A 12,192-nucleotide genomic window follows, 5' to 3' on the forward strand; every position below is an offset into this window, starting at 1 on the left:
GACCCTCTTGTCCTCTGAGAGTTATTTAGCAATGTGTCGAAGGCCTCTTATGTGGAAAGCAGTGCAGGGAGGCCGCTTAAGTGCCTTCCATGTCCTCTCACAAACGGAAGATTGAAACTCACTGAAACAGACACTGGGAAACGGGTGAGAATCAATCTCCTGCCCCAAGGCTGACCAGATTCTCCAGTTGGGGTATCCCTGAGGAGGGAGGGGAATGGAGGCAAAGGGCTCTTTCAAAGGCTCCTCCAGGCTCACAAAACCCAGGGGGAGGCAAGGGGGAGGTGGAGAGGGCTTCTGTCCCACTCTGGCCAGATCCCAGGGCTGCAAAGCAGCAAAGTTTCCAAACATTCCCAGGAGGTCTCTAAGAGAGATTCCTCCAACCCCGACGTGGGCTGATCCAGTGCTATCTCACTAGCCAAGACAGGGCAAGCAGCCCTCTGGGAAACCTTGAAAACACAAATGAAAGGAGCATAGAGGTAGTGTCCAAGCGCCCCGCCTGGAGTGGGGTTTCTCTTTCTGCCCCTCCTCTCACCCACCCTCCTGCAAGTGGCCCGGGCTAAGCGGGGTGGGGGGTGGGGGGGGGTGTGGAAGGGGGCGGCAGGAGTGGAGGATCGAGGTACACAGCGGCTGACACCGGCTCCCAGAGCTACCCTGCGGCTGGCTGGCCGCCGCGTGCTGGGGACCCCGCTGCAGGGGGTCCCCGGACCCCCGCCCCCGGCCCGCCCCCTGCCCGGCCCAGGCCCGCGGCCGCCTCTCACCATCACGTAATGGCGCTGCATCTCCGTCTTCTCGTTCGCCAGCTTGTCGTACTCCACTTTGAGGCTGCGAGGGCAGGAAGAGCCGGCTCAGGCCTGGAGCCCGCGCAGCCTCCTCCGAGGCTCCAGAGCCAGGGCCTCCGCGAGCCACTTTCCTACTTCCTGACGCCCCCGGGGGTACCCCGATCATCCTGCAGCCTCTGGGCGGAGGGGGCTCTGCTCCCCGCCGCCGGGAGGGGAGTGAAACAACTTGAAACTTCCCGCGGCCGAGCGCGTGGACTTCTTCTAGGCCGCGGGGGACGGGGGCGGGGGGACCGGCTCGCGACCCCTGGAACCCGGAATGAGCCCCCCGCGACACCGATCCTCACCTCGCGCGGGCCCCGCGGGCGGCCGGGAAAGCCGGGAGGCTGCGGGCAGCAAAGGGTTAAGGCGCCGCGCTCTCGGAAAGGGGAAACAAAAGGCGGAGGCCCGGGCTGCCCCGCCGCCCCGGGTCGGGAGCTCCCACCGTCCCCGCGGGGGGTGGCAGGAGTCGTGGCGGGGACGACCCTCCCCGCCGGCCCCAGGGAGGCCCCCACCCGCCTTACCTGTGATATTGAGCTTGCAGGAACTGGAATTCGTCTTTGATCCTGTCACAAGACTCAGCCACCGTGAATTTAAATCCCGGCTGCCCGGGTTGATGGGGAGCCTGGAGCCCGCGAGGACAAGACAGGGGAGGGGGCGGGGGAGTCAGACGGGGCTCCGGGCTGCCCCTGCCCCTCGGCGGCTTCCGCCGGTTCCCCCCGCCCAACCCGGGAGGCCACCCTCACAGCCAGAACGTTCCTAGCAAGTTTCTCAGCTGCCCGTCGAGGCGGGAGGGGGGGCGGCGGTGGACGCCCCAAATCCCTCCCCATTGGCGGCCGGGGCTCGGATCCCCTGCACGAACGGGCTCCCATTCCCAAGTAAGACAGGGACTGGGAGACAGCTGGGTGAGTTGGGAGAGGGGGCGGGGGGCAGCGTGAAAACAAACAGTGCCGCTGGAACACGGGCAGCCCCCCACGCCACTCGGGCGGAATTAACCTCCTCTCTCAACGGCGCCCCCCCATTCCTATCCCCTTTGTGTGAGCGCGCGCGCGCGCGAGCGCGCGCGCGCACACACACACACACACACACACCCCCATAAAGGTAGCAACAAGCAAAATGGAGGTGCCAGATAAACTGCCTCGTTTACCCTGCCATGATAGATGCTTAAATAAACCGAGTTGCAATTACTCACCGGATGTCTGCCTTGCGGATACATGGCAGGGAGGGGTCGTGATTCCGAGAGCGTGGAAGCGCCGAGAGCTCGGGCCGGGGAGGTGCGGGGGAGGGGGGAGCCAAGCCCCAGCGGGGGGCGGCCGGGAAACCTAGAGCTCGCCCCCGGCCCCCCCAGCCCGCTCTCGCAGCGAAATCCCAGAGTCGGGCGCTCGCCCCAAGTGGAGACAAAGAGCTGCGGAGCAGGCGGCAAAGTCGTCTGCGGGCGCCGAGGCCGGGTGGCGGGCGCGGGCTTTGTGCGCTTAGGGCTCGGCGGGCTGCGGCCGGCCGCCTTCCCCCAGCTGCGTGGAGCGCTTCAGAGCCGAGTGCCGTGCGGACATCGTCGTCTCCCCGGTGGCTCCGGCGCGGGGTCCCGAGGCCGGGGTCCCCTCCTGGGGCGACTGCGGGCCCCCTCTGGATCACTCAGCGCCTTGCGCCGCGAGGGGGGCGCGCCGAGGCTGCCCCAGCATCCGGGGCGCGCGGGTCCGATCCCAGAGGCGGCGCTCGGGGAGAAGAGGAAGGAGGCAAGCACCGATGTGGTGGCTGGGGGCCGCAGGAGCCCCGGAGGGTGAGGGCGGGAGCCCGGCGCGGGCGCTTCGACGCCCCCCCTCGGAGAGGAGAGCCTGCTGTTCCGTCTGCTACTGCCGCCGCCGCCGCCGCCGCCGCTGCAAGCCCTTCCCAGGGCCGAGGAGGAAACTCCAGGCTCAGTAGGTGCAAATCAGCCGCCCTGGCATCCTAACTCCAGCGGGCACAGGAAGCCTCCGCAAAGGGGTCCTCGCTGTTCCCAGCTCCAGCGCCACGTCCTCGGCGAGGAGCGCTCGGCGCCGCCACCGCGGCCGCCTCGGAGCGCACAGGCAGGAGAGCGCAGCCGGAGACCCGGGAGCTCTGCGGCTTCCTTCCTTCCCCTCGGCCCGTCTCTCCTCTCCGCGCCCCGACAAACCCCCCAAACACACACTCCCAAACACACACACACACACACACACACACCCAAAAAAGTGCCCCGGACCTGCGGATACCACACACAGACAGGCTAGGGGGACGAGCACGAGGTCTGAACTGCCGCGAGAGCAGTTCCAAATAGGGACTGAAAAGTAACAAAATAATGTGGCAGCTTCGCCCGGCGCTGGCCAATGGGAGTGTGGGGTCCCCACGTGGGGCTACCGGACTCGGCCTGCGACTGGGCGCCGCCGGGCTCGACGTCACAATGCCCTCTTGTGTCTAAAACTATGCATGAAAAGTAGCAATCAGGCCCTACCCGCTGGTGACTTTCGCATGGGAGTGAAAAACAGCGCTCCTCAGATCAGGAATTAACCGAAAGACATATAATAAATAGATATATATTATAGTCCCGGGCTGCTAGACTCTCCCCCCCCGCCCGGTTTCTCTTTTTCCTCCCCTCCCCCGACGATCTACTAGCAAATAATTATTTGGCGGGAGGGGGAAAGAAAGGAAACAGAGGAATAACAAAAGAAAAAAAGACAAGCTGTACGGTCCTCAAAACCTGTGGCTGGTAGTAACGTATCAGTTTATTCTGCAGTGGCGGTGAACGATTCCTCCCTCGAATCTCATTAGGTCTGCAAAGCAGCCCAATTAGATACTATAAAACAAACAGAATCACTTTGTCACTTTAATGTTTTCACTTCGCAAGATTTAAGACTGATAAAATGGTGGGTCCCAAAGTTGCCTCCCACCTTAAAAAAATTTGCTGGGAACTGAGGGTGCCCCTTTCTTTACCCCTTCTCCTGCCCACCCCCTCCCGCCCCCCCCACGGGCCCCCAGCTTTTCTTCTTTGTTCATTCCTCCTTTTCGGAAAGCCAAATAAACGGCGTCTTTGATGTGCTGCGGCTGCCTGCGAGAAGTCCGAGGAACTCTTGCTCGGCGGGCAGCGCAGATGGAAGGGCCGGCTGCCGGCGGACAACCCGCCCAATAGCGCTTTCCCTACTCCGGGCTCCTTCTCGCGGCTCCTCACCGCGCACCCGGGCCCGGGGAGCGGCGGAGGCGATGGGGAGGCGGCCCTGCCCTGCACGGGCCCGGGAGCTCCCCGTTCCCACCCGCTTTAGCCGGTCTGCTCGCGGCAGAGTCACCGCTTCAGCGGAAGCCTCCGGAGGGGCGCGCGTGCCGGCCCGTGGGTGTCTCGGCCGCCAGCCTCGACGCCCCGGGAGGAGCAGACGTTCTCCCGCCCCCGTGCGCTCCTCTCGCACCCCTATCGCCGCGCCCCCGGGATTCCCCGCGGGGTCGCACAGGCCACTCAGACTGCGGGCACCAGTTTGTCCGCAAACCGGTAGCCTCGATCTGCGGTTCGGGGTTACGTCAGGGAAGACCAGCCAAGGGGGTGGGGGGAAGCGGCCCTGCCCCGGACCCCCTCGGGCACCGCCAGGTGGACCGGCCCCGGTGGGGGGGGTCCGGGTCCCTCCCCGGCATCTCCATGAGACCGCACGTACCCCGGGGCCGGTGGCGGGCGCGAGCGAGCGGGCCGCGCGCCCCCGGATCTATATTTTCCCCTCATTAGGATCTGGAGTTCGCTCTTGCATCTTAATGAGGAGCTGAGAGCGAGCGGGCTCTCGGAGGCCGGTGCGCAGGGAGTTACACGTGAGCGCCCGCCTCGGAGTTGAACCTCCAGCGCCCGCTCCGGCCGCCGGCCCTGAACCGCGCTCCTCTCTTCATTTATTTATTTTCCTAAATAAAAACATAAATCGTTGCGGCGCGCACCGAAGGGGGTGGGTAGGGAGAAGCCCAGCTCGACAGATGCGAGCATCTGGCCGCAGCATTCATTAGACACAAAATGGCTCCTCTTTGGAGCTTCCTTTTCCCCTCCCCCTTCTCTGCCCTCCCCCTTACGTCACGGGTGGGCGCACCCGCTTCCTAACCGCCCCGCCCCTTTCTCGCTCCAGCCCCCCACGTGGGAGCCGTCGACCCCGCCCCCGAGCAGGACCCTGAAGACCAATCAGAGACCTCCGAGGGGGCTCCTTGTTCCTGATTGGCGGAACTGCAGGGAGCTGTCAGTCCGCGTCCAGAGCTGTCAGTCAAAACCACGAGGGGTGGGGGAGCGCTGACAAATGCCGAGGCTTCTGAGCCTCCCGCTTGCAAATAGTGCTTGGAATGGCTGCTTAATTAGCTTTGAATGGCTTTTCCTTCCAGCTCAAACAATCTGTCACTACCATGTGGTATAAAGGAGCCATGCATAAAAAAGTAAGCAGAGGCTAAATATCAATTTGATTTTGTGTATCAAAGGAATATTTTATTTTTCTCCCTAGTAATGAAACGTATCAATTTAAATAATAAAAGGTAAAACACACACACACACACACACACACCAAAAAAGAAAAAAAAAAGGAAGAAAAAAAAAAGGAAAAAGGGAAAAAAACCCCTAAACTCCACGGTTCTCTGACGCCCGAAACAGGTAATTTCTACAGCCCACGTTTAGGAGAAAACCTGAAGATTTCTCCCTCCCCTCCCATCCCGCCCCAAACTTGCATTGTGTTTTGTTGTTGTCGTCCAGAAGTCTAGAAAGGAGAGATGGGGGAGGGGTGGCCTGTAAAAGGAAAGGTGGGGGCAGGGACGGGGCAAACTTTAAAGGGAGCCCTTTGAAGCTGCTAATCAAAGTGGAGGGGATTTTAAGACCCCGTAAACTGGGGATCCCACAGCAGGTCTCGATTTGGGAGCCAAGAGGAGGGGGAGTAGCGGGTATGCATCTCGCCTGGATTTATTAAACACAATGCCTTCAAGATGCGCCTCGTCCGGCCTCCCTTTCTCGATCTTATTCCGGACTGACTCCGACGGCGCCCGCCCGCAGTCGGTCGACTAGTCCCAGCCCCCAGGTCAGGTCTACTCGGATTGCGGACAGAAGAGCCCAGCAGCTCTGTCCCCGGCGTAGGCACGGCTCTTGCCCCGACCTCCGCGATCTCCGGGAACCCAGGAGCCTGGACACTCCCACAGGGAGGACTCCCGTCCAGTTCACCTGTGAACACCAGCCCCCGCGCGGGACGCAGTACCTTGAAGGAGTGCGCGGTTGCATAGACCGACCTGGTTTTGCAGAGCGCCGCCTCCTGTAGGGCGCAGCTGGAGGGCCCTCCACGCAGTCAAGAATGGTTAAGGCCCTAGAGCGCTTACTATGCACCAGGCAGGCCGCTGTTACCCAAGCGAGAACTCTCTCCGTCCTCACCTCACGCCCCTGGAAAGCTGCCCGGCTGGTAGCCCCATTTAACAGAGTATAAAAGAGAGGCAGAGAAAGCTCCCAATTTGCCCCAAGCTGGGCAGAAGTGTTAAGATTAGAATGGGGGGGGGGGGGGCAGCCAGCTCAAGAACCAACCTCAGTCTCTCCTTTGCCTGCGGGAGGATCTGTGCAAGCATTTGCTGAAGGAAAGGCATTGATTCTTTCCTATTCATTCACTCTTCCATTCATTAGCAGCCTTTTCCGAGGGTCAAGCTGTAGGGTCACAGGCCCCTCTCGCCCGCCTCCGGAATCCTACTCGAAGCACACCCAGCATCACTCCCTACTCTCCCGAGTCCAGAACAGGAAGAGGTAAGTAACCAGGCCAGCACCCGCTTAGGCTTGCCACCACTCTAACCCGCGCGACACCCTACAAATTTAAAAAGAACAAGGAGAAATATACATTTCTTTTATACTCGAGAAAGAGAAAAGAAAATAAAAAAACATGTATACAACACCATGTCCAAAGCGCTTGACAATTATTTTTAAAGAAGGAGGGGAGTGGAGAGAAAGAGTTCAAACGTCTCTGTCTCCAGTTCTAATTGGAAACGTTTCAACTGTTTATGTTACAAGAAGTGTCAGGGTCATTTGCTACCGGAGAGCTGACTTTTCATTGGCTGCTTAATTGAGTACCTCGGAGTCCACCCCACGTGGGAGAGGAATTCCTGGCACATTAAAAAAAAAAAAAAAAAAAAAAAAAAAAAAAAAAAAAGTCACCCGGGTGAGACAGAAAGCCCGGCCTGGATTTCCCAAACCGAGTCTCTCCAGCCCCTCATTTGGGGTGCAGGGTGGTTGATGGGCAGCTGTTTGCCAGCTCCAAGAGCTGCTGCTCTGTTTCTTTCAAAATAATTGCCAAACACTTCAGAGAGAGTTTTAATATATGTTTTCTCCCTTTCTCAGAAATTAAAGGGTCTGGCTCAGGTCAGCCACCAGGCTGTGGCCTCCTGTTTGAGGAACCAATCCCAGTGCTTCGGGTGGAGTTTTGAACCTCTCCCTGTCATCCCTTCTTCTGCCTCAACTGACTTTGATTTTTTTTTTTTTTTTAAAGACCTTTCCTTTGGACTGCCCGGAGGGAAGAGAAATCTTCATCCCTCTCCCTTTGGTTGATTCTGTAAGGCTCCTCTAATGATTGGCCTTTGGCTCCACTGCTAAGGGAATCCTGCCCGCCTCCCCCCCCCCCCCCCCCCGCCCCCTACTAGACATTCTAGGCCTTCCTCTGAATGCAAGCACCTGGCCATAGAGCAAGAGGAAAGAGAATTTTTATTTATTTAACAAACTCTTACATAGTGCTTACTCTGCCAGACACCGTTCTAAGCACTTGACAAATATTAACACACTTAATCCTTTCACAGTGAATGGAGTGGGTGCTATCAGGGTCACTCCTGTCTTACAGGGGACCAATTGACACAATGTGGTAAAGTGACTTGCCTAAGGTCACTCTGCAGGCTGCTAGACTTGAACCCAGGCAATTCGGCTCCAAGGTCTTGACCACTAGGAGAGCTTGGCTTTCCCCGGGAATGCAGATCAGGCTTCAGGACACACCACAGGAAACTGGAGGGCCCCAGGAAGTCCCAAAGGGAGCCCCTAGAGAGCATATCAGGGAAGGGGACCAAGCTCTGAGAGGTGGGGGCGTACTTCCCAGGGTCTCCCAACCCCTCTTCTAATTCTCTGGCTGTCCCCAGTTCTGTGATATTGGGGACTTATTTCATCTTGCTAAGCCTCCATTTCCTCATCTGTAAAGTGGAGATTACAATCCTGTCTACTGCGGAAGATTGTTCTGAGGCTCGAGGATTGTTCTGAGGCTCAATGGAGATCGTGCACGCGATGTACTTAGTCCAGAACCTGGCATGTGAAGCAATCAATCACAGTCAGCTATGGTGGCCATGATGGTGATGCAGAACCAGGAGTGATTCAAGTTCTTGTGCATTTTCTGGGTGTCTGCAGAGACAGGAAGATCTAGTGTCAGGGATCCTGGGGGGAGCAAATCAGGCAGTAACTGCACTCAAGTGGGAACACCTAGTTCCCTTCCCCTGACATCTGTGGGTGGTCCCCTCCCTCTCTGGAATTCCCATTCTTTATCTAGGCCCTGGGGTGACTTTGGAGACCCCTACTGCCCAAGGACCCCTGAGGGGTAGGTCTGTGAGGGAAGGACAAGGAGAGCAATTCAAGCCACGCCTTGGGCGGGGCAGGTGGGGGGAGATGTGTGTGGCTTGGGGGGAATCCAGGCAGAGAGGTCTTATTGCAACAGCAGTGGAGTCTTTAGCTTTCTGAGAAGACAAGGCTCAGAGAAAAGTACCTGCATATAAACGTGCAGTCTGGTTCTGTGATTCTCAGAGGACTTCCGGGAAGGGTGGACCTTGAACTCAGTCCAGAAGGATGGACAGAAGTTCCAGTGAGTGGAAAGGGCCAATATGAACCTTCCTTGGATCCTTTCTGTTTTGCCACCTGACAAGGTGTCTTTGCTCTCCAAGGAAGGGAGCTAAGAGCTTGCTTCCCGAAGACCTCCTCCCTAGTCCCTACTTCCATCTCAGGCTCCAGTGGCAACTGAAGGCTCCCACCTGTGTCAGGAGGCCTGAGGATCTGCAAGACCTAAAACTCTCAGGGTCTCAGTTTCCACATCTATAAAATGGGAACGGAATAGTGGCATCTGATTGCTCACCTGGTGAGAATGGGCAGAAAACCTACTTTACGCAAGACCCCTTTGGAGGTACCAAAATTTAAGGGGAGCCCTCGCCTTTGGAGTGTAGCAAGGCCAGATAGCTCCTACTTACTTCAAGGCTGGGTACAGGCCCTAACAGCTATAAAGAGTCTATGGAGGGAAAGAGGGTAGAAGGTAGAAGGTAGAAGATAGAAGGTAAAAGGATGGAGGAGACAATCAGGGAAGTTACCGGTAGAGCGTGGCCCGTAGCATAGCTAAGTGGAGGAGAAGAGGAGAGTTCCAGATAGGGGCAAAGGTGCTCAGCCAGGACACGTGACAGAATGCAGGGGATGGTTTGGTTGGCTTGGTGCCCCAGCTGGCACAGGAGGCCACCACCTCGCTCCAGAAAGCCAAGGAAGCCAGGCAAAGATTTATGATGAGCCCCCATGCCCACCTGGGGCTTTGTCAGGGGGCAGGTGTGCAGAGTAGGCATGGAATGTATTTGCTCACCTGTCGCTGAAAGAGGCATCCTCCAAACCGCCATCCAAAGCCAGGCTGGACCATATCCGGCGGCTCCCAGGGTGCACTGTGCTGACCCCTATTGACTAACAGCTCGGAGTTTCCAGCCTCATGCTGGAACCGGGTAAATATTTATCGAAGTGATTGGGCGTCCTAATTAAGAGATTTGTGCTGTTTCTTTCTTTCCTTTTTAAGGATTCAAAGCTGAGGCTTAGGAGATTAAGAAATATTTTGCTGGTACTAATGCGTTCGACTTCACAAGGGTGAGGTCCACGCTGTGGGAATTATCTGGGCCCATGGAGGGGAGTTCTCGGGGTCAGCCAGGATGATGAAGGTAGGACTCTCACCGGAGCACACCGAGCATACTGGGTCTTTGCTGGTGGGGGTGGGAAAAGGAGAGAAGGGTTTTGCCTGACAGCTTTGATGCTCATTTCCACATCTCCTCTCAGATTTATGTCTTTCGGCGGATGAATTTATAAATGTGTGTTGGTCACATATAGGCGGTATTATGAAGGGTGTCTTTTTTCCAGTGTGTTCAACTTATACCAGTGGTTCTCAGCTGAGAGGAGGTTTGCTTCCAAGGGGACGGACATTGGACACTGTCTGGAAACACTTTTGGCTGTCCCAACTCAGGGTCAGGGGACTCCTGGTGCCTAGTGGGTACAGTCCAGGGACTCTCTCAAACATCCTAGAGTGTACACAGCAGCTCCCATAGCAGAGAATTCTCTGGTCTCAAATGTCCCCGGTGCTGGAGTTGAGGATGGCAGACAACACTGTCTTTGAATCTGAAGAACTATGGTGGCTCCCTACCTCCCCATTTGCAGACGAGCAAACCTAAGATACAAGAAGGAAAATCTCCCGTGTGCAGGAAGGGAGGGAGGGGCTGTGGAGCTCGGCCCCTCTCTCTCCAACCCTTTTATCAGGGTGGTCAGGTCCTTTTCTTCTTTTTTCTCTGTTCTCAGTGGCCCAGAAATGACATATGTTTTGGCTTCTTTGGGAGTGCCCTTTCTGGAAAGGGGATTCTGCCAGAGGGAGACTGAGGCAACCAAAGAAGTGTGGGTGGTGGCAGGGAAGAAGGGGCTGGGAGAAGGGGAAATCGGAGACTCTAGAGGTCCAGGCTGCGGGTAGACCCTGGAATTCTGGGAACATGGAGAGACGGGTAAGAAGGGGGCTTCCATTGTAAGAAAGGAGGAGATCAAGTAGATAGACCATTTCAGATTTTGAGGTTGGAGTAGAATTACAAGAGAGACTCATCTTGAAAGCCCGGAAGTCTAACTGATTCTGCCACTACTAACCCCCGGCTGCAAAAAAAAAAAATGCAGAACAAAGCAAGTTATAAACAAAACCCAACATGCCCTTACTTCTGTGTTTTCAGCTTAAAGTACTTTCCTATCTATGGACTCAGAGACAAGGGACAGCACAGAGAGCAGGGAAATTATCCCCATTTGATAGATGAAGGAACTGAGGACCAAAGAGAGTTAAGTGGTTTTGTCCAGCCCCACCACCCAAGCCGATAACGGCGAGTTTGGGAGAGAATTAGGCCTTTTGGCATAGGCGTTCGCTCTTTCCACAGGGCCGCAGGGATCCCCTCCACCACTTTACTTAGACCGGCTCCAATTTTTTAAATCTGTTTTGTAGGTTAGATTATATAAAATATTTTGTTTGGGGGAACCAGAGGGGGAGGTTCTTGGGCCAAGAAAGAAGTCTTGGAATTACTAAATGACGTAGCATCCATCCATCCATTCTCAGCTTTGACTGCAAAATTCTCTCTTGCTCTGAGGGGAGGCCTAGAGAGGCCTGACAATGCTGGAGAGCAGAAGGCCTCATGCCATCATCGCACTCAGGAGGCCCTGCAGCTCTGAGCCAGCATCTCCTTGGCTCTTGAGAGATGTCGCAGAGGGAAAAGGGGAGCGAGAGACCCAGGGCTACACTCACCTCCAAGAGCAGGTTGGCAGAGGAGGAAGACTTAAAAGTCAGGTCTTGCTGACCTGAGTGAGAAATGGCCCAGCAGCCCAGGAGAGAGCTGCAAGTTATTCTGGGCTACTCTTTTTACAGAGAAGGGGGGAAAACAAGGAGATCCAGAAAAACCCAGTGATCTGCTCAAGTCACCCAGCTCATGCGTGATAGAAGTGGTACTCCTCTCCAGCCCTGTCCAGGTGCAGAATCGGTGCCCAGGGCCATGGGGCCACCCTACCCAGCACCAGCCTGCCTCATCAACCCCACCATGCCTTCACGCCTGGAAAGTCGCAGTACAGACTAACACTCCACTCTCTGCTAAGTGGGAGCCTGGAGCTGTATCATCTAATTTATTACCTTGCCCCCCCCCAAGGGCGTTAATCATCCATTCAACAGTTCCAACCTCCTTACTGGGCCTCTGCTTTCAGTGCAGAGGCTGACAGCCCAACATCACCCTTTTAGATTCCTTGGCTGCTGAACAAAAATATGGCTCCAGGATTAGATGCTTCCAAGCAGGACTGGGAAGCAAACGTATGGTAGAGACCACCCCCGCTACCCCCGTTACTTCTCACTGCTGACGTGTCTGCGGGCATGGTGGGTTTCTCTGCACCCAGGTTCCGGTGTCTAGTCACTGACTTCATAAACGTCAAGGGTAAATTGCGGTGGTCGGGGCGGGAAGGTGCGGTGGTGCCGCTTTCTAAGCTCTGAATCTCGGTGACATCAGGTTTTCTCGATGTTAGTCATTTCCCCATCTTCCTAACTGTGCCAGAACGGCAGCCCTCTCCCCAAGACCCCTAGAAGAAAACGGAGGGGAAAAGCTTCATGACATTGGATCTGGCAATGAT

General features: G+C 56.6%; 1 protein-coding gene across 10 annotated transcripts in view; it reads right to left on the reverse strand.

Annotated features, from left to right (window-relative positions):
• The window catches only part of TLE3 (TLE family member 3, transcriptional corepressor), a 45,666-nt gene extending 43,528 nt beyond the window's left edge, over window positions 1–2,138 (reverse strand). For all 10 annotated transcript variants that reach the window (XM_047736796.1, XM_047736795.1, XM_047736794.1 and 7 more), the window contains exons 1-3: window positions 2,008–2,138; window positions 1,340–1,440; window positions 759–822 (exon numbers count right to left, since the gene is read on the reverse strand). In XM_047736796.1, coding sequence (XP_047592752.1) covers window positions 759–822; window positions 1,340–1,440; window positions 2,008–2,031 — 189 coding nt within the window. In that variant the 5' untranslated portion in view covers window positions 2,032–2,138. The remainder of the gene's footprint in view (window positions 1–758; window positions 823–1,339; window positions 1,441–2,007) is intronic.
• Window positions 2,139–12,192: the final 10,054 nt, after the last annotated feature.

Source organism: Lutra lutra, chromosome 7 (genome assembly GCF_902655055.1).
Source record: "Lutra lutra chromosome 7, mLutLut1.2, whole genome shotgun sequence".
NCBI lineage: Eukaryota > Metazoa > Chordata > Mammalia > Carnivora > Mustelidae > Lutra > Lutra lutra.